Raw genomic sequence first — 20901 nt, 5'->3', positions numbered from 1 at the left:
TTGTGTTTTTGTTACAGAGCACAGAGTAGGTGCCTAATACTTGGTTTTGGCTGGATGCATCCAGGGATGCATGAATGGATGTCTGTCTCCTTCCTGTCTGTCCTAGGGGATGCAGGGGAACGTAGTATGGGTGGGTAGCATGTAGAGTTGGGTGGACTATCTGCAGTCACTCAGCCCAGGCTGTGGTCTGTGGCTTTGCCTCCTACATCCAGAGGTCAGAGGTTGTCTATTCAACTTTTTCACTGTATAGATAAGGAAATTAAGACTCAGAACAGGGAAGACACTTGCCCAAGGTCATACAACCCATCAATGGCAGAGTCGGGACTAAGAATTAGAACTCAGGTCTCCTTGACCTGCAACCTAGGACATTGGACACTCTTCACTGCTTCTCTAGGGCTGTTCTAGGGGAGGGAGATGGTTCCAATGTCCTCCCCTCTGCCCTCTGTTAGTCCTTCTAGCTTCTTTCTCTTCCCGTTCACCCTATTCCATCCCTCTGGCTCCTTCCTTAGTCCTTTACTAGGCAAATGGGTGGCACCCTGGGTGCCAAGAATATTTTCCTCTCCCCACCCCTCAGCCCCAGGAACTTGCGGGAGCCGGGGATGGGAGGGATGTTGGCTGAGTCTCGAGCGCCCCCTCCACGGAGGACAGATGGCGAGGAGTTGCGGTGAAGATCTTCCCAGGATGGGCGGGCAGGAGGGAGGTGCGGTGAGCAGAGCTGGGAGCGGGAAGGGGTGTGGGGAACCCCTGTTGCTTCTTCCCTTTGGGGGGGTTGGTTATTAGGTAGGCTTGGGGAAGGCGGAGTTTGGGGGGCCGGGGGCGGGGCTCGGCTGGGCTGGGAGGAAGAGGGGGGGGCGCGCTGGCTCCAGCTCCGCTCAGACAAAAGGCGGCGGCGGGAGCGGGCGGGAGGCGGAGCGGCGCCGCGAGGGCCTCAAGGTGACACCCGCCCCCGGCCCCGGCCCCCCCAGCCCGGCCCCTCCAGCCTGCCCCCCATCCCCACCCCCTAACTCCAAACCCCGGTGCCCTTTCCAGGCCCCCTCCCCCCGGCGGGGGGTGGGGAGCAGTGAGGGCCCCGCCCCCTCCCGCCCCTTACCCAGGGTCCGCGCAGGATGCCCCCGGCCCCTGGCAGCCCCCCGGGAGGTCCTGATCTCGACGCGCCCCCTCTACGCCATGTCCCCCCCTGGCTCGGCCGCGGGAGAGAGCGCCGGCGGCGGCGGCGGCGGTGGCGGCCCCGGGGTCCCGGAGGAGCCCATGGCAGCGGCGGACGAGGGCCCCGCCCGAGAGGAGGTGAGATCCCGCCGCCCCTTCCCCGGGCGCGGCCGCAGCCCGGCCCCCATCCCCCCCGCCGCGCGCGTCCCCCGTCGGTTCCGCCGCAGCGCGGCCGGCGCCCCGCACCCCGAGCCGGCCGCCGCAGCCGCAGTCCGGCGCCGCCGCCCCCACCTGGCGGCCGGAGCTGTCCGCGGTGGCGAGGAAGGGGCCGCGCCGGAGGCGGGACTCAGGGGTCCTGGGAAGGGGGAGGGGCCTGGGGCGGAGCCTCGCGGACCCCGGGCTGATGAGAGAGGGGCTAGGCTATCCGGGTGAGGATGGAGGCGAGATCCGACCTCACCGAGGGGATGCTACCTTGAAGGCCAGGAAGGGCGACTGGATGGACTAACCAGCCAAGAGGGGAAAGCGGTGGTGTTCCCTGAGCCGGGCCCTAGCAAGGTCAGATTTGTACAGAGGCCATAGCCCCTGGGGTCACTGGGAGTGTGTGTGTGCAGGTGCACCCCTTTAGTTAGCGCCCCTGCTGTTCCCCCTAGGGGGCCAGAGCTCAAGAATTCTTCAGTCTTGGTACTAAGCTTAACCTTAGTTGGGGCCCTACTCCAGTCCTCTAAAGACAAAGACACTGAGGAAAGTACCAGAAGCCCTCCCTCCCCCAGTATCTGGTGCGCACTTGTGCACACACATGCACACTGCACAGTGCAGAGCACACGGATGGATCTGCAGATAGACCCCCTTTCATCCGTGCTCACATTGGGACAAACACACAACCCAGTGGGCACCCAGGTGCATACAACACCCAAGGACAGGGTCCTGAAAGGCACACGTACTCTCCTTGTGGGTATGTCTGTGCTGCGTGCCAGTTCTTGTCCCACCTACCTATGTATACTAAATCCGGCCTGCAGCCTGTTACTGTGCACCTCTGTCCACCCCTTTCTCCCTTTCCCTGGCTGGCCTCCAGGTCAAGCATGAGGAGTTGAAGGGAAAAATCAGGATCCCAGCAGAGGTTGTGTGTGTGAGGAGGGGTGGAAAAACTTAGGCCACCCTGAGACATTAGACTCCACACTTATTTATTATGTGGCTGCTGGGTGACACCCAAGATAGAATGAGGCATGGGCCCTGCCCTCAGGACAGTCAGTCTGGTTGGAGAACCAGACATGTAAACAACTCACTGGGCAGAGCATGGGACAGTGTGCCCAGTGCTTTGGCAGGCCCCAAGAGTATCAAAAATTATTTTCTTGTGGTAAATGGCTGGGCTTCAAATGCCATCCTCCCTTCCCCCACCCCCATTCCCCGTTCCATTCTCTCCCCAGCCACCTGCCTCTGTCCTTTTGTAGTCTTCCTCCTGGATTGCCCCAGCCCCACCCTCCCAGCCTGGAATAGGGGAGAAGGATGTGGAATGGCTGTGGGGCAACAGGGAGACTCATGGGAGACCTGGGCCTGGACTTACTTGGGGACCTCCTCCAAAGAAAGTGTTACCTGAATTGTCTGGGAGGGTTAAGGAGGTGGACTAAAGAGAAGTGGCTCTTTTAGAACCCAGGACTATAAGTATCTGCAAGAAGTCAGGGCCCCATCTGTTAAGTGGGGACATGATGTCAGTGGGTTACTCCCTCCTTTCCTAGGAAGGGGTGTGGGCTGGGGACCTACCTTCGCTGATGCCTGTTTGTCTGTCCTCCCTTCTTCCCCATCCACACCTTCTGTATCACTGCGATCCTGTGTCTGTCTTTGGACTCTTTCTGGGGACCATCCTAACCATCTGTGTCTTCTTTGCTTCCTGGGTGTCCACTTCTGGCTCTGATGCCTCCATGCCTCTTGGGGTGTCTCTCTTTCCACTTTCCTATATTGGCATTCTGGTCCCTTTTCCTGTCCTCATGGCTACACCTGGGTCACTTCTGTGTTTATATCTGGTCACTGGCTCTCATCTTAACCTTTTCTCTCCACATCCCTGTCTGTGCCTCTGCCTCCATCCATCTCTGTGCTGGGTCCTGCCACCCTGTCTCACTCCCCACTCTTCTCTGCCGCCCTCCCTGCCCATCTGAGCAGCAGCGTCCCATCCAGCCCTCTTTCACCAAGTCCCTCTGCCGTGAGTCCCACTGGAAGTGCCTCCTGCTGTCGCTGCTCATGTACGGCTGCCTGGGGGCAGTGGCCTGGTGCCATGTCACCACGGTGACCCGCCTCACCTTCAGCAGCGCCTACCAGGGCAACAGCCTCATGTACCATGACAGTCCCTGCTCCAACGGCTATGTCTACATCCCCTTGGCCTTCCTGCTCATGTTGTACGCCGTCTACCTGGTGGAGTGTTGGCACTGCCAAGCCCGCCATGAGCTGCAGCACCGTGTTGACGTGAGCAGTGTGCGGGAGCGCGTGGGCCGAATGCAGCAGGCCACGCCCTGCATCTGGTGGAAGGCCATCAGCTACCATTATGTCCGCCGCACACGTCAGGTCACCCGATACCGCAATGGAGATGCCTACACCACCACCCAGGTGAGCGACTGGAGGGGAGTGCAGGCTATTCAGGATGAGAAATGGTGCATGGACCCTGAATCCCCCTTCCCCTACCTATGAGGGGAGCACACAGTAGCATTGAGTTCCCATGGGCACTCATTCATAGCAACCATAATAACAGCAAAACACTGACAGAGCCAGGCTCTTCAGCACTTGACAAATACTAAATCGCTTATTTAACCCTCATAACCAGCCTATGAGGTAGGTATACTCCCATTTTACAGATTTGAAAACTGGGGCATGGAGTGATTAACTTGTCCAAGGTCAAACTGTTAGTATGTGGGAGGTGGGACTCAAACCCAAGCCATTTGGCTCTGGCATGTAGGCTGGTTAGTGCTTAATGGCTGCACACGGCTTCGCACTCAGTGTCAGCATGTATTCACCTGTTCAGGTAACTGCTACTGAATTCTCTTCCACAGGTAAGGAGATGTAAGTTCAGAGATTTACTTGCCCAAGGTTTGCAACTCTAGCCTCAAACCCAGGTTCCTGAAGCCAAGACTAAGACTCCCAGAGAAGGTGGAGGCAGGCATGGGTGGCCTTATGGAGTCCCAAGAGCAGTTAGCACTTTCAGGATTAGGACAGTCCCTTAGCCCCCATCCCCGGGTCCGGCAGGAGGAGATGTTCCCAGGTGCAGTGACCTCTGAGTACTGGGACAGGCAGATAGAAGCGGGCACCTCTGAGAAGAAGGAAGGAGGCAGAGGATGCTGAGGTCAGAACTGGAGACTAAGGGCAGGGTTCTGGGGACAACGTCAGTGGGCCCATGTGGAAACGCATTTGTAAAAGGAAGGAGAGGCTGCTTGAGGTGGTGAGGGGCAGTGACAAAAGGATCAGCAAGCCGGGGGGCAGTTCTTGGCCAGAGCCTGATCCCAGAGAAAGCAGAGCTCCCTGAATGAATGCACATGGGTAGGGCTGGGTCCTAGTCCTGCCTCATCATTGATCCGTGATCAAGCTCGGTTACTCGGTACACCAGACGGTAAGATTCTACTGGGCTGCAGCCGGGCCCGAAAACGGACCAGGCTTAGGGATGAGCCAGGAACAGTGGCAGGCGAACATGAGCATAAGCGGCCACCCGACACCAGCTTCCCCGCGCTGCAGGTCTACCACGAGCGCGTCAACACGCACGTGGCGGAGGCCGAGTTCGATTACGCGCGCTGCGGCGTCCGAGACGTGTCCAAGGCGCTGGTGGGGCTGGAGGGCGCGCCGGCCACGCGGCTGCGCTTCACCAAGTGCTTCAGCTTCGCCAGCGTGGAGGCCGAGAACGCGTACCTGTGCCAGCGCGCGCGCTTCTTCGCCGAGAACGAGGGCCTGGACGACTACATGGAGGCTCGCGAGGGCATGCACCTGAAGAACGTGGACTTCCGCGAGTTCATGGTGGCCTTCCCGGACCCGGCCCGGCCGCCCTGGTACGCCTGCTCGTCGGCCTTCTGGGCCGCGGCGCTGCTCACGCTGTCGTGGCCGCTGCGCGTGCTGGCCGAGTACCGCACGGCCTACGCGCACTACCACGTGGAGAAGCTCTTCGGCCTGGAGGGCCCGGGTTCGGCGAGCAGCGCGGGCGGCCTCAGCCCCAGCGACGAGCTGCTGCCCCCGCTCACCCACCGCCTGCCGCGGGTCAACACGGTGGACAGCACGGAGCTCGAGTGGCACATCCGCTCCAACCAGCAGCTGGTGCCCAGCTACTCGGAAGCGGTGCTCATGGACTTGGCGGGGCTGGGCGCGCGCTGCGGCGGGGCGCCGGGCGGCGGTTACGCGCCCACGTGCCGCTACGGCGGGGTGGGCGGCCCGGGCGCGGCGGGCGTGGCCCCGTACCGGCGCAGCTGCGAGCACTGCCAGCGCGCCGTCAGCAGCTCGTCCATCTTCTCGCGCAGCGCGCTGAGCATCTGCGCCAGCCCGCGGGCCGGGCTCGGGCCCGGAGGAGGCGCGGGCTGCGGGGGCAGTCGCTTCTCGCTCGGCCGGCTCTACGGCTCCCGTCGCAGCTGTCTGTGGCGCAGCCGGAGCGGGAGCGTCAACGAGGCGAGCTGTCCCACCGAGCAGACGCGGCTGTCGAGCCAAGCCAGCATGGGAGACGATGAGGACGACGAAGAGGAGGAGGCCGGGCCACCGCCGCCCTACCACGATGCCCTCTACTTCCCGGTCCTCATCGTCCACCGGCAGGAGGGTTGTCTGGGCCATAGCCACCGGCCCCTGCACCGCCATGGCTCCTGCGTGGAGACCTCACTGTGACCTCCAGTCCCTGCAGAGGCCTGTGCCGTCCTCCCATCTGTCTCCAGACTGTGCTCCCAGTGCGTGGCTGAAGGAGACAGGATGGTGACTGAGGCTGGGCAGGGTGCAGCCGGAAGGGAGGGGAGGAGAAAGCGCCCTCATAGACCCCGATCTGGCCGAGACCCCCCCTCCCCCGACAAGGGTGGGAGGGGCTCTGCAGCTCCTTGCGATTCCACCCTAGTGAAGCTGTCCCTCCAGCCCCACCCATATCCCTAAGGGGACACCGCCTCCTTCTGCGTGCACACTCGAAACTTCCCGTCCAGCCTTTCACCGGGTCTCTGACTGTTATTTGGCACTTGTGCTGTGAGACACGCCTTGGGCCTCCTCTCCAGGGAGCCGCCTGGCAGTGCATACTGGAGGTGTGGAGGCCGCGGGGAAGGGCAGGCCTTCCTTCTTCCTTTGCCTCCTCTGGGGCCTCTGTGGAGGGGCAGGGTTTGGTAGAGAGCCAGCTTTAGGAATCCCATGGGTCTGAGCCTGGGGCTAGGTGGCAGCCCCAGTACTCTGTCCCACGCCTAAAATGTTACTCTTCTCCTCTTGGCGCTGGTCCCAAAGCTTGGGATTTCCTTTCCGCCACTCCTTTCTCTGTTGTTTATCTCACTGGGCCCCAGGAGTCTGGGTCCTGGAGGGACTGCTCGCCTCAGGCTTGCTGGCTTTGAAGAGCTGTCGCCAGGGTACAGGGGCAGAGCCGGGAAACCAGGAAGGGCGAGTGCCACAGTTCTTTGTGGAAACTCCACAGCTTTCCAGCAGCAGCCTTCTCACCTGGGTTCTGGGCAGGTGCTCCTTTTAGAGAGGCTGAGATGCCACCGTGGCGGCACTCTGAAAGCTGGCCAGGGTGAGTGACCTCAGTGAAGAGAGCCTGAGACCCTACCTGGGTGTCAAGAGAACTCTGGAAGTAGAGGGGAGAAAGAGCAGAGGACAGAGTGACAGGACCTCCAAAGGTGGGGATGTTGGGTTAGAGTCCCTTGCTGGACTGTGGGAAGAAGTGGAGTGTGCTGGTCCCTTACACATGCCTCTGCAGAGCAGAGGATGTCACAAGCTCCAACTGGAGAAATACGCAATTCCAGGGGCAGAGGCAGAGGCAGGAGTTCTCTAAAGTTCACCAGACCCCTCTATCTTCCTGAAGCCCTGCTGTGTGTTGCAGGGTCTTCAGAGGGGCACTGGGACCCTGTCCTGTTCTCTCAAAGCTCTGACGCCACCTCCTCCCCTGTGCTCCCCCTCCACTCCTGTGTGCTTCAGTGTGCATGTCTGTGTGCAACCCCTGCCCTGGCTAAAGTTTTCCCAGCCGATTTAGTGCCCAAGGATGGAGCCCCCACTTCAGTCTAGAGAGAACCCTTGGGCCACCCAGGCGCTGTGCTCCCTATTGCTTCTTGCTTTGCCTCAGCCATCAGAACTCCACCCTCCCTGCCTTCAGCCCCTCCCATCTTCCTCTGGCCCAGCCAGGTCTGTACCTGCCAAGGGGCATAGCCCTCACCTATGCAACATCACCTCTGGCTCCCCTTCCCTCCTTCTCGAGAGGATGTGGGAGCCTAAATTGTGGGGTTACCAAGGCTTATGGCTCATCAGGGGGCTGAGCTTTCTGATCATGTAAAGATGGCTGAGTGAGGAGGGAGGGGAGACCAGAGAGGAAGAGGTGTGGGCAGAGCTGCCCCCTAGGTTTTCCTGAGCAGCTGTGCCCCCCCAGCCTGCCAGCACTGAACCGGCTGGGACACAGAGTCTGTGCCTGGCAGTTGGAGCACTCCTCTTTCCTCTGAATGGACATCTGTGAGGTACAGGTGGTGAGCTGTGGCCTCAGGCCACAGTTCTTGGCCAGATGGTGCCTGGATGTCCTGTCCTTATTTGTAGGCAGCCTGGCCACCTCATGGCTCCAAGGAGGAAGGAACTTGGCTCCTCCTCCCTCAAGCCCAGTTCTGAAACAGAGCCTGGCCCCAGAAGAGGGGAAGGGGAGCCGCTGTTATTTTTTTGCCTGTATCCACCATTTCTGCCTAGGTTTCACAGACAGCCTCACCTCCCACACATGCACAGACTTAGAAACCGATTCTTTGGTCTATTTTCTTGGTAGCTTTATTGATGCTACCAATCAACAAAAACCAGAAAATTAATCTCTAAAATTAAACTTTACACTGAATGTTCTTGTTTCTCTAATTAGAACCTCTGCTAGCAGCTATGGCTACACACACGCGCACACACACACATACACACCTACGCATTTGCACTCCGTAACTGTCAGAGGGTGTCAGGCACAGATGACTCGAGGTTTCCTGGACAGGCACACACATGCAGTCACTCCCAAGCCCCCTCTGGTGCTCTGCTCGGTGCCTGCTTGTTGCAACCCATGATCCACCGCTTGGGGACATGGGTCTGGAGGCTCTGGGCCACTTAGCCCAAGAAGAATGGGGGATGGGGCTCAGCTGGAATTCATCAGTCAGGTTGTCTCATGGCCCTGTGGCCTGATGTGATTTCTGTAGGGTGGCCCCAGGGTGGGCAGCCAGAGAGTGAGAGGGAATCATGGAGGGCACCTGGAGGGCTCCATGTGTCCTGAGGACAAGGGCTTGGGTGGTCTGGGCCTGGCTGGGAGAAGACAGGTCTCTTGTCAACTGGGTGCATCACACTGTGGCCTTTCTGTCGTGGATTTCCAAGCGCAAAGATTGTACAAATCAAATTGGTGGGTAATAAAGTTGCAGGTGACTCACGGACTCCCCTTCCCAGTGTGGCACTTCCTCCCCAGCCTCCTGTGACAAGCCCTCTGGGGTGGACAGCAAGGTGGCACCAGGCTTCCCTAGCACTCATCATCCGCAGTCACCTCCTCAAGGAAGACTGCTGGGCCTGAGCTCTTCTGTCATCTATTGTCCCCTTCCCAACTTGAGGGTTAGGGACTAGGGGATGGTGTGACCTATAGAACTGGATCACATAACAACAGGATGGTGGCATCTGCAGGGGTGAGGGTGACAGGAACAGCCAGGTGTAGCTCTGCTGTGTCCAGAGGAGGGGGTGTGAGTGCATGAAGGTTGAGGTTCTGCTCAATAGAAAGGAAAATGGGGGTGGGGTGAGTCAAGGAGGTGGTGGCCCCATGGGGAGAGTCTCCTCAGAGTCGTGTCTGCCTTACCTGTTCCTAGAAGTTGGTCATGTGTGTGTGTGTGGGGGGGAAGGGTCTGATAATACCCTTTTTCTGGGCTCAGGAGCTGGGTCTCCATACCTCCTCTTCTATTCCAGGCCCCTTCCCCATCTTCATGTATACAACCCTGATCACTCACCCCAGAGAGATTCGTGGTCTTCCCCTTCCCCAGGAGCCAGTGACACCAGCACAGTGCACAGCAAGAACACACGGGAGGGGTGTGCTTGCCCGAGCCTTGTCCCCCATCTCATTCCCCAGAATTCTCCCGGCCGTTGGCAGTGATGTGCGTCATGAGGTGACCGGGATTCAGGACCCGCTGGCGGGCTGCTTCTCGGTTTGCTTGGAGGGCCTGGCCAATGAGGTACTCGCTCTCCTGAGCTACCTCAGACAGGCGCAAATCAAACTCCAGGAGGGTCTTCTTGTCCGACATGCCTTCCAGGAGCTGCTTCCCACCGTCCTGTGGAGGAGGAAGAAAAGGATCATTTTATACTACCCAGAACACACACTCACATTTGCATACAAATGTGACTAAAATATTTTGTAAAACCAATTTAACCCATCTGCAGCACACTGACATAGTCTATTCCACTGTGAATTTTCAACCCTAGTGGTTTGAAAGAACATGGGTGCCTGCTAATGATGGTGAGCCTACTCCTCTGCTTTGGGCTGGGGGACAAGGAACAAGTGTCTAATGAGATGTGAGGGGGAGCTTGAAGTGGAAGAAAACAGTAAGAGACAACCCTGTTTTCCCTTTCCCTGGCTCTGTGCATGTCCCACGTGAGACACCAGAAGTGCAGCAGCCATCTTGGGGCCACGAGGGGCACATTAGAGAGGTCTGGCCATAGGGCTGGGGTGGGCAGAGCAGAGGGCAGCATTGAGCCAGGGGGGTTACAGTCCCAGGACCCCAGGACCCCTCCCCTGGAGCTTCTGGTTATGTGGGACACTGGAAATCCCTCCTACTTAAGCCACTTCAGGGCTAAGCTTTCTATTACAGCCAAGAACAATAATTTGGAGATAGCAGAGTACACATGGTGTGTACATGAAGGTGCAGGGTGGAGGGGGGGAGAGGGAGAGAGAGACTGTTCTCATAGAAGGTTTGGTAGTTGGGTCAGGGCCTCACTAGCACACAGAGGGCCCTCCTTCATATTCCTCACGTCTCCAGAACCTTCTGGGTTGGATGGGCCCAGTCCAACATGAAAATTCCATGTTACAAAGTCAATTTAATGGGCCATACAAGCATTTTTTTGGGGAGGTACTGGGATTTGAACTCAGGGCCTCATGCTTGCTAGGCAGGTGCTCTACCACTTGAGCCATGCCTCCAGCCATTTTTGCTTTTGCTTATTCAGGTAGGGTCTTCTTTTTCTTTTTTTTGTTGGTGGGCCTGGGATTTGAACTCAGGGCTCTGCAGATTGCAAAGCAGGCATTCTACCACTTGAGCCACTCTGCAGCCCTTCAGGTAGGGTCTTTTGCTTTTTGTTGGGGGAGGGGGCCAGCCTTTGATGGCAAATCTATGCTTCCTGCATCGCTAGTATTATAGGTGTGTACCACCACACTTGGCCTCCCATGGAAGCATTCAAAAAAATGAAATAGAGTCTAAAGAAAAATATCAACATCAACTAGTAGCTGGGTATCGGTGACTCACACCTGTAATCCTGGCTACTCAGACGAGATCGGGCGCGTTCAGGGTGCTATGGCCGTAGACTCCTGGCTACTCAGGAAGCAGATATCAGGTTCATAGTTCGAAGCCAGTGTGGGCAAATAGCTCGTGAAACCCTTCACAAAGAAGGGTTTGGTGGAGTGGCTCAAGGTGTAGACCCTGAGTTCAAACCACAGTACCGCAAGAAAAAAAAAAAGAGCCTGGTATGGTGGTGCACATGTGTAATCCTAGCACTTGTGAGGCAGAGGCAGGAGGATGGACAGTTCAGGGCCAGCCTGGGCTACATAGTAAGACCCTCTCTCAAAAACAAAACAGAAGTGACAGTTTGACAAGAGGAGCACTGTGTGCCAGAAAGGACTCAAGTGGAGGTGTGACCCAGTGGTAGAGCACGTGACTAACAAGGGCTCAGGCTGGGCTGGAGGTGCAGTGGTAGAGCTTTGTCTATTGTGCATGAAGCCCTGAGTTCAATCCCCAATACCGCCAAACAAACAAACAAACAAACAAAAAGCCTATGGGGATTAAAGGAAAAAGAATGGATGTTGGGATGCGTACATTGGCATCTTAGGTATGCAGCCTTTCCGCAAAGTCTGGGGTCTTAGCCTGTATCCTGCAAGGACCCCATACCATAGTAGTTTGGATTCTATACCATGCCCTGCTTGCCCCAGGAGTGAAGGCTCACCAGCCCGATGTGGTTGCAAGACAGGTTGATGCTGGTGAGCGTGGTGTTGATGGAGAGCACTTGGGCGAGGAGCGTGGCTGTGGGTTCAGAGAGCTCATTGCCGCCGAGGTGCAACGTGGTGAGGCACTTGTTGCTCTGCAAGGCGTGGGCAAGTGCCTGGCCGCCCTCATCCTCAATGCAGTTGAGGCGTAGGTTGAGGGAAATGAGGTTGGTGTTGTGTGCCAGGGCGTGAGCCAGCGACTGGGCACCGGAGGCACGAATTTGGTTGTTGGCCAGGTTGAGCAAACGCAGGCGACTGTGGTTCAGCAGCTTGGCGGCGCCCCGTGCACCTCGGTCCCCAATGAGGTTGTGCGACAGGTCCAGTTCCTCGAGGACTGGATGGTCGAGCAGACTGCGCATCAGGATGCGTGACTTTTCATCATCTACCCGGCTCCTGGTCAACCTGAAGATCTGTGGGCAGGTAGAGGGTTGACAGCTGCTGCCAGCCCGGGACAACCTGCCTGCCTGCCTAACTTCCACAGGTAGAGAAGGCAGCCATGAGGAGGCTTGGTGCTGGCCACCAGGTCTGTCTGATGCCCCAGCCCTTACTGTACTCTTCTCAGCTGGCTCAGGTCCACCCCAATGCTGGGATAGGAACCCAGGGCCTGGCACATGGTAAACACTCTACCCCTGAGTTATACCCTCAGCCCTAAGGAGAGGAAATCTTGGAAGAAGGTTGTTTGGGTAAGAGCCAGGAGGAAGTGGGGAGGAATTGAGGGCTGAAGGGATAAGGAAAGGAGTGAGACTAGGATTGTGACTATTGTGCTTTGGGAGCCCCTCCCCCCTCCTTCCCTCTGGTCTGTCCCTCTCCTTTCTCCTCTGGAAACTCCTCAGTGGGCTGGTGTCTCTCTCCCTCCCCTCCAGTTCTTTACTCCTTCTATGGCCCTCTCACCCAGATTGAAGTATCTTGTTCCCCTGTGTTTGTTTTTGTCGTCACTGAAGTTTGAACTCAGAGCTTTGCTCTTGCTAGGTTCTACCACTTGAGCCACACTCCCAGCCCTTTTTGCTTTAGTTATTTTTTGGGTAGGGTCGCTGGGTGTGTGTCACCCATGCTTAGCCCACTCTCTGTTTTCTGTGTGCCTGTGAACAAGGAACTGACATGATATCAAATGTCGCCTGAGGGGATTGGTTGGTGTCACTGCAATTACCAATGCTATATGCCAATCCAGCCATATTTCTCTGGACAACAAATTCTCTCATAATCAACCTTTTCCAGCCCCCCTCACATTTCAGGGGCCTCCTTGCAGTGCCTCCTTTTGCCAGATGGACTTTCTTCTCTCCTTCCCAGTCATGAACTGGAACCCTATTTTCCTGATACCAACACAGACCTACTGCTCTTCACCCGCTTTCCCTTTCTCACTGGCCAGGGTCAACTGCCCCTCCTCAGTGCTAGGCCCCACCCTGCTTGCCCATGGCCCTCTCCTCCTGCAGTCAGCTCCTTTCTTGGGAGTGGATGGAGCTTTGCATTGGCTTGAAACACACAGGTTCCTTAGGAAAACCTGACGCTATCATCTGTTCTGCTCTGCTTTCCCCCTTCACAGTCAAGTTCGTGACAAAGCTAGTCACACCGCCCTCTTCCTCACTTCTCACTCTCCCCCTCATGGCTGCCCAGCCTCTGTTCCTGGTGCACCACTGAAATGCCCCCCTGGGTTGCTAAGCCAGTCCAGAGTCCCAGAGGGCTCTGTCCCACCCCATAACTCATTCCCTCTATTTGAAACACATCCCTCTGTGGGTTCTGTGACCCAGTGTTGCCAGTGTCTCCTTTCCTCCTCTCTTGCTCTCCTGGCAAGCTCTTCTTCCCCCGACACAACAAGCCTGGTCTCTTCTTGCCTCCCTTTTGGCTCTCCCCTATGATACTCCATCCAAACGTAGGGCTTCATTGCTCATGGCAATGGCACATGTTCCATGTTTAATTCCAACCTCTCATCCCAGTCTCTGCCCCTCTACCCAATTAGCGAGCTGACCCCTGCTCTAGGTTGCCTCGGACTGGAGCTCATGCTCTTCCTCTCAAAACTGGTCTGCCTCCCATACGCTCTGTCTTTGCCAGCGGTCCCTCCAGCCATCCGGTCTCATGAACAAGAAGCCTGACACCTCCTGTTCCTTCTTTCCCTTCCACATTCTCCTTACACCAGTGAAGCCAGTTGATCTGCCTAGTGTTGCTCTGCTTTCTTTGCTTTGCCCCATCTCTGCAGACACCTCATAGTTCAAATTACCCCTTTGTCATGTGCATTTGCCAGTGGTCTCCTAGGTGATGTACCATGTCTACTGTGCTCTATCCAGGCCATTCTCCTTCACAAACACAGTGACCTTTCCACAGGTGATACCCAGTGTTACCTCCCTTTTGCTAGCGCCCTTGGATACTACGATGGTTTGGACGGGATTTCTCCCCCAAGAGGTTCATGTGCTGGAAGCTTGGTTCCCAGTGTAGTGATGTTGAGGGATAGTGGAACCTTTAAGAGGTGAGGCCTAATGGTAAGGTTATTGGGAGCACTGCTCTTGGAAGAGATTAATGGAGTGATCTTGGTTTGCTGGTCAGTTCTTACAAGATTGGGTTATTATAAAGTGAGGCCACCCCATGAACTTGTTCTCTTCTGCACATGTCCATTTCCCTTTCTGCTTTTCTGCCATGTTTTAAGGAGGAAAATCAAGGGTTCCATACTGTATGGATGCTCCAGCCACCAGAACTGTGAGCCAAATACACATCTTTTATTTATAAAGCACCCAGCTCAGGTATTTTGCTATAGCAACAGAAAACAAAATAACACAGATGGTGTTCCAGAACTCCTCAGGGTAAAGACAGACTCCTTATGGAGGCCTCCTTCCCCCAGTGAGTATGGCTATTGCCTGCCTGCCTATTTTTTTTTTCTTCTTCTTCTTTTTTTTTTGGTGGCACTTGAGTTTGAACTCAGGGCCTCATGCTTGCCAGGCAGGAGCTCTACCATGTAAGCCACTCCACCAGCCCTTTTTTGTGTTAGGTTTTTTCAAGATAGGGTCTGGCAAACTATTTGCCTGGGCTGGCTTCAAACTGCAATCCTTCTGATCTCTGCCTCCTGAGTAGCTAGGATTACAGGCGTGAGCCACTGGCGCCCATTTCCATCCCACCCTTGCCCCATATTGCTACTCATGGCTCCAGCTACACAGCCTTCACTTTCAGGCCTGAAACTGTCCATGGGCACTCTGCCCTGGGACCTGTATGTGCTGCCCCTCTGCCTGGAATGGGCTTTTTTTTTGAAGACTACTCCAACTCCTTTTGATCTCTGCCTAAGTAATACTTGTCAAGGCAGCCTTCCCTGGCAAGGTCAAACGCCCTGCTATCATCTGTTACAAGGTCTTTTCTTTGTGGCATGCATTCCAGTTTAAAGGTGACAGATAACATACAGGACGCTCAGGCTTGGGAGGGTAGCTCAGAGGCAGACTGCATGCTTAGCGTGTGTAAGGCCCTTGGGCTGATCCCCAGCACTGAAATAAAAGCATCGCTAAAACAAAATGCCTGGTAAAATTGAAATTTCAGCTAAACAAGTATGTCCCATAGAATACTTGGGATTTATTTCTAATTTTTTTTTTTTGGTTATTTATCTGCACTTCAAACTTAACTGGACATCCCGTGTTTCTATTTGCTAAATTTGGCTTAGCCTAGCTGCAATTTTACATTGAGACGATTGCTCATTAGCGCCTTTCATCCTACCAGACTGCTAGCTCCAGAGGGCACAAATGGTTTAATTTTGCTCACTGCTGCATCTTCAACTCCTGGGACAGGGCCCGGAGTGCAGATGTTTGTTGGATGATTGCATGCTGGTGAGCTGGGGTCACAGTGTCTCCATTCATCTCTGTATTCTGGAACCTACTAGCTTGGTGCAGGGTGCAAAAAAACCCCACTGGGTCTGGGGCTGGGAGTCTGAGCTTGTGCTTGACTTGCGTGAGGTCCCGGGTTCAATCCCCAGCACGCACACACACACATATACTCCCCAAACCAACACCCCATTTTCACAATGAATGAAAGGGAAATGGGAGGAAGATGGTGATGGAGAAGGAAGAGGAGGGGAGGGGAATCCTGGAGTTGCTGAGAAGAGAACCCTGGGGTAGCTGGGGTCCAGTGGTACCTTGAGGGTGTGGCATGCCTTGATGGTGGCTGCTAAGGAGTGGCAGTCACGGTAGGTGAAGAGGAAGAGGTTCCACTCAAAGTTCATACCACAGTCTTTGACACCATACACCAGGTCCAGCTCCTCCAGGTGGATCAGGCCAGCCACCAGGTCACCCAGCTGGTAGTGGTCTGTGGCGGGTTCCTCTGCCTCTCCCTCACTGCCCGACTCGGACTGGTCCCCAAACCGGGGTGGGGGCGGGAGCTGCACGGGTGGCAGGAACTGATCCACATGGATCCTGTGCACGTAGCTCTTGCAGAGGGGCAGCAGGTTGAGAATCACTCTGGGGTCCGTGGTGCCGGGGATAAAGTGCTTCAGCAGGTTCTCCAGGTGTCTCTCAAAGAACATTCGCTTCCAGCTGCCTCCGTGCCTGGCCACGTGGCACACGGGCCAGCGCTTCGTGCAGCAGCGGCGCCAATAGCCCTCATCCTCGATCAAGTTGGCAGTCACAGCCAGTGGCAGGTCGGGGGACAGGTGGCTCAGGACTTTCTGCTGGTGCTCTGGGAGCAGCTGCTTCAGGATAGGGTTGTCTTTAGGAGCAGAGGAAGGAAAACAGAGGCAAGTCACAGTGTTGGGGACACAATAACATGGTTCTCTGGGCTGGGCCTGCCTGGGTGACACCCACCTAACCCTCACTGAGCTGCCATGCTCAGAACGAACAGACAGCCAGCCTCTGTTCTTCCTGCTCAACTACAGCGAGAGCAGCTGTGAGGGTTCCCTGACTGCAGTGGACATCCCACAGGCAGCATCTGACTTCAGGGAGCCTCCCATCAGAGGAGGAGGCTTAGTGCCAACCTTCAGTTGTCACCTAGTCTGATGGAGGAGACAATCCCCGATGTTAGAACTCCTGGGCTGATTTGATTCATTTCTTTCAAAACAAATATATTTGTTAAAACATTGTGTCAGACACTGCTGGAGATACAAGAAAGAAGGAAAAAAGGTGGAGTTTACAAGTGAAGGAATGAATGCTAGGTCAGGTGGCCTAGATGACACAGGTAAAAAAAGAGCCCTGTCCTCAGTGAGCTTCCCATCAGGTAGGAGAGGCTGGCCACTCCTTTGGGAAGGATTAATATTTACAAAGTACACAGCTGCAAACAAACCAGGAGCCCATTCATGCCCGGGAAACCCATGAGAGCAGAGGTGGTGACCAGAGGGCTTCTTGGAGGAGGAAGTAGATGTGGCTCAGGCTGGATTTGCTGGGGGTGGGAGTGGGGTGGAGTGTAGGCATGGAGGGCACATGGTGGGGCTTGGGGACAGCAGGAGACACTGTCTTGGTGCTAGGAAGGCTGGGCAGGTAGGAGGCTGCCACATGGGACCCAGCTTCCAGGCGTGGGTGCTGGTGGTCCCCACCCTCCCTGCCCCCATCTGCTCCCTCCCCCTCCCACCTGGTGTAGGGCAGACTCACTCTGGAAGTTCTTGACGATGTGCTGAATGCAGAGCTCTGTGAGGAGGGGCACGATGGCCAGCGTCCACTCATCATCCTCCGCAATGATCCTACGCATGCGTCGGACACCTGTGTTCTTGGATTTTGGGACCGCCGGGGCAGGAATGGTTGAGGAGGTCTTGGGGAGCTGGGGGCCTTCGCTTGGACCTGGGCCTGCAGCGGAGGGCTGGCTCTGTGGGGAGGATGATGTCTGGCTGGGGGCCGATGGCGTGGCTGGTGCTGAGGAGTCCTGCATGCTGGGGGCTGGTGATGTAGGATCAGGAAGCCCCTTAGTGACCTTGAGACAGGAAGCTACTCAGACTGGCAGACCCTTGATGCGTGGGGCCCTAGAGCAAGAGGAAAGAGGTAGAGGTGTTACTTTGGAGGCTCTCAGTAGCACAGAATGGTGCTTAAGGGTTTATCTCTGGAGTTAGATACAGATGCAAATCCCAGTGCCTAGCTGTGTGGCCTTGGGCAAGTTACTGAACCTCTCGGAATTTAAGATGCAGTTTCGGTGAAATGAGGGCAACAGTTACCAAAAGGATCATCCAGAAGAGCGAGTAAAATAATGCATCCAAAGGGGCACAGTGTATTGTCTGACACACGAAACCATAGCAAGGAGCAGCCCAAAAGTTTAGATAATAACAGCTATATAGCAGTTACAATTGTACTGCTCATTTATCCTCCTAACAGTCTTTTAGAAATACGCAGTCATATTTTTCCATTTTTTTTCTGAAGGGAAACTGAAGCACGGAGTAGTTAATTGACTCACTCAATGCCACACAACTTATAGTATCAAGGATGTACTTATTTTTTGGGGGGAGAGAGGTTGAGACAAGGTCTCACTGCATAGCCCAGGCTGGCCTTGCACTTGGGAGCTTCCTGCCTCAGCCTCCCAAGGGCAGGGATTGCAGTGTATGCTACCACACCCAGCTCAGGGATGAATTTAAACTCAGTTTATCAATTCATATTTTCAACCGTATGTGGTAATTCCTCGCTGAGGGTGAGGAATGAGGGTATGTAGTACAAAGTAAGGTATAATAAAAACCATCTAATTTAAAAAGCTCCCCGCTCTAAGTATTTTACTGAACAGCAACTGCCTGACCAAGATAAAATTGAGAACAGCCCTGGACAACAGAAATACAATGTAAGCCAAAATGCAAGCCACATATGCTCTTTGAAATTCTCTAGTACCCACATTTAAAAAAGCACATAGGGCTGGCGGAGTGGCTCCAGTGGTAGTGCGAGCCTGCCTACCCAGCATGAGGTCCTGAGTTCAAACCCCAGGACCACCACCAAAAAAAAAAAAAAAAAACCCCAAAACCAAAAAACAAATAGGGAATAGGACTTGGGATGGTGTTCAGTGGTACAGAGCCTGCCTAGCATCCCCGGTATTAAAAAAAAAAAAAATCAGCAAAAAAAGAAAAAGAAAAAAAAAAAAACAGGTAAAATTAACTTTGTATTTAACCCAGTACATCCAAAATATTCTCATTAGGGGCTGGCAGACTGACTCAAGTGGTAGAGCACCTGCCTAGCAAGCATGGAGCCCTGAGTTCAAACTCCAGTTCTGCCCCGCCCCCCAAAAAAACCAAAAAATCAAAGAAACAAAACCCAGAATATTATCATCTAAATGTGTAATCAATATAAAAGTTATTAGTGAGATTTATATGTATACGTTTTCACACCGTGCTTTCAAATTCTGATGGCTCAGCCTGGGCGTGAGTCAGGTGGTGCACGCCTGTAATCCTAGCTACTTGGGAGGTTGAGATGGGTAGAAATGTGGTTCTAGGCCGCCTGGGGAAAATAGTTCTCAAGGCCACCCCCCCACCGCGCCCCCATCTCCAAAACAGCCAGAGCAAAACAGCCGGAGCTTAAGGGGTAGAACACCTGCTTTGTAAGTGTGAAGCCCTGAGTTCAAACCTCAGACTCACCAAACCAAAAAAAAGAAAAGAAAAACCCAATGACTCAGCAGGCACATGGAGACTGTGGCCACTGTTTGGGCAATGCTGGTTGCGAGGGAAGGAGAAGGGGACAGACACACAGCTGTGGGTGGCAGCCCGCCTCTCTGCGCCCCGCCTTCCTTCCTGGTCCCGCCTGGCCTCCTTACTTCTCCCAGGCTCCCCGCATCCCAGACGGTGGCGGGCGGGCGTGGGAGGCAAGAACGCAGTTAAATCTGGGGCTGAAGACAGGAGACAGGCCGTGTCTGGGTCTGGGGACTCCTGTACGTGCCCAGCCTGAGCCCTTGCTGCAGGTGCCCAACCTGAGCCCGGCGGGAGGAACCGGGTGGCCCCTGACTCTGCGCACCCGAGCGCCAGCGGGAAAGAAGGAACGCTCCTATCATCCATCCAGCTAAGGCGTCCTTGGCAGAGGGAGGCAGCAGATGGGCTCCCCAGCCTGCCAGGCAGCTCAAGGAGGAAGAGCCTGGTTGAGGGAGGGGTGGGGGAGTGGGGAGTGTGGAGAAGATATTTATGTATTGTGACACCCTTTATGCAAATCAAATGCAAATTCACAGACCTGTCCAGCTTTAACTAATGGACCCCTCAGAGAATTTGCATTTCTGCTTTTGCCAGTAACTTGCACCGTGACCTTGGCGGCGTTCGAAACCTATCAGTTTCTTTGTCTGTAAAATGGGATGGTAACATCTTCCTGTGCGGCCACTGTGGGATTCCTCTGAGACCCCTGGAGGGGGTGTGGAGGCTGAAGGCTATGAAGGGCGATGTCTTAGGTTGGGGACCATGGAGACTGCATCTTTGAATGAGTGCAAGGTTTCTGAGCGTCTTCCCTACCTCCAGGGGAGAGGTGAGGACAAGGGGCCTCCTGCCAGCCCTGTCCCTGGATGTCTGGCTCCTTAGAAGGTTCTGTTCTGAAATGCTGTGCTTTTCCCAAGGAAACCTGAGGGCCACGCCCAGGGGACAGGAGCAGGAGGGCAGGGGAGCCGGCTTCCGGCTTCCAGGTGCTCAGCATTACTCATGCAGACACCAACCTCCCCTCCTGGTGGGCAGGCCCTGCGCCTTCTTCCTGGGAGGAATAGGGTGGCCCTAGGCTCCCTGCCTTGTGTGTCACTCTCTCAGGACCAGAAGTGTTTCCTGAGGTCTGGTCCTCATTGCTCCTGCCTGCATTCGGCCTCTGGCGGGCACACAGGACCTGTGCAGGGCCCTAACCCATGCTCAGAAGGAAGGGACTGAGTCCCATTCCGAATGGCTGCCATGGGCAAGGCTGAGACAGCAAGAGCAAGAGCCCCACTACCCTTCTGCGGGACACAAACGCCCATCCGTGGGGCCTGGCGTCATTCTGAAGGCAGAGGTTGAACATTAACTGTATACATAGTAAGGTCAGAGTTGATCATTTTCATTTAATCACTTGTTGATTTTTAAAAAATAGATACTATAAAAAGATTTCTGGCAGGCAAATCATTACCACAGAGGGTTGTTCTAAAGAGAATTTTAGTTTCAACTGTTTAAAAAAAAATCTATTTTAAAAAACTAATAATAAACTGGGTGCCAGTGGTTCACGCCTATAATCCTAGCTACTCCAGATCAGGAGGATCTTGGTTCAAAGCCAACCTGGGCAAATAACTCTCGAGATCCTATCTCAAAAATAATCAACACATAGAATGACTGGTGGAGTGGCTCGAGTGGTAGACAGCTTGCCAACAAGTGTGAGGCCCTGAGTTCAAACCCCAGTACCATCAAAACAACCCAAAACAACAACAAAAAAACTAATACTATATCGAAAAGTATATTTAAAAGAGTAATAAGCAAAATGGACTTCTTGCCTTCCTGTTACTCCTGCTGGAAAGGTGATAGGAAGCTTGGCTCCACGAATCTGCTC

At 55.0% G+C, this 20901-nt stretch overlaps 2 protein-coding genes and 1 non-coding gene across 6 annotated transcripts; 1 reads left to right on the top strand and 2 right to left on the bottom strand.

Annotated features, from left to right (window-relative positions):
* The first annotated feature begins 682 nt into the window (after positions 1 to 682).
* On the top strand, positions 683 to 8714 carry Tmem151b (transmembrane protein 151B). 4 transcript variants are annotated; one of them, XM_074082050.1, is made up of 5 exons: positions 683 to 700; positions 1106 to 1284; positions 1625 to 1701; positions 3301 to 3741; positions 4858 to 8714. In XM_074082050.1, the coding sequence occupies exons 2-5, from the start codon at positions 1107 to 1109 to the stop codon at positions 5980 to 5982; spliced, it is 1821 nt and encodes a 606-aa protein (XP_073938151.1). In that variant the 5' UTR covers positions 683 to 700; position 1106; the 3' UTR covers positions 5983 to 8714. The 4 variants fall into 4 exon arrangements, with proteins under 4 accessions (XP_073938151.1, XP_020012663.1, XP_073938150.1 ...); XM_074082049.1 differs by lacking the exon at positions 683 to 700 and adding an exon at positions 881 to 933; XM_020157074.2 differs by lacking the exon at positions 1625 to 1701.
* A 569-nt stretch (positions 8715 to 9283) lies between these two features.
* Positions 9284 to 17417, bottom strand: Drc5 (dynein regulatory complex subunit 5). Its single transcript, XM_020157073.2, has 4 exons — positions 17053 to 17417; positions 15609 to 16177; positions 11470 to 11919; positions 9284 to 9590 (listed from the first exon to the last, which is right to left on the bottom strand). Exons 1-4 carry the CDS (start codon positions 17324 to 17326, stop codon positions 9381 to 9383), a joined length of 1503 nt encoding a protein of 500 aa, XP_020012662.1. The 5' UTR covers positions 17327 to 17417; the 3' UTR covers positions 9284 to 9380.
* Trnaa-agc (transfer RNA alanine (anticodon AGC)) lies at positions 10381 to 10453 on the bottom strand. The gene has a single exon. It is a non-coding gene; the product is annotated as a tRNA-Ala (tRNA).
* Positions 17418 to 20901: the final 3484 nt, after the last annotated feature.

Source organism: Castor canadensis, chromosome 8 (assembly GCF_047511655.1).
Source record: "Castor canadensis chromosome 8, mCasCan1.hap1v2, whole genome shotgun sequence".
NCBI classification, from domain to species: Eukaryota; Metazoa; Chordata; class Mammalia; order Rodentia; family Castoridae; genus Castor; species Castor canadensis.
Note: the sequence above shows the minus strand (reverse complement) of the source record. Positions and strands in the feature narration are given on the sequence as shown.

Excerpts from the sequence above, each read along its gene's own strand:
- Tmem151b (XM_074082050.1), top strand. The coding sequence starts at position 1,107 with ATGCCCCCGGCCCCTGGCAGCCCCCCGGGAGGTCCTGATCTCGACGCG. Across the intron at positions 1,285-1,624 it reads AGGGCCCCGCCCGAGAGGAG|GCCAGGAAGGGCGACTGGAT; the intron begins GTGAGATCCCGC and ends GCTACCTTGAAG. Across the intron at positions 3,742-4,857 it reads ATGCCTACACCACCACCCAG|GTCTACCACGAGCGCGTCAA; the intron begins GTGAGCGACTGG and ends CCCGCGCTGCAG.
- Drc5 (XM_020157073.2), bottom strand. The coding sequence starts at position 17,326 with ATGCAGGACTCCTCAGCACCAGCCACGCCATCGGCCCCCAGCCAGACA. Across the intron at positions 11,920-15,608 it reads AGGCATGCCACACCCTCAAG|ATCTTCAGGTTGACCAGGAG; the intron begins GTACCACTGGAC and ends ACCTGCCCACAG. Across the intron at positions 9,591-11,469 it reads CTTGCAACCACATCGGGCTG|GACGGTGGGAAGCAGCTCCT; the intron begins GTGAGCCTTCAC and ends CCTCCTCCACAG.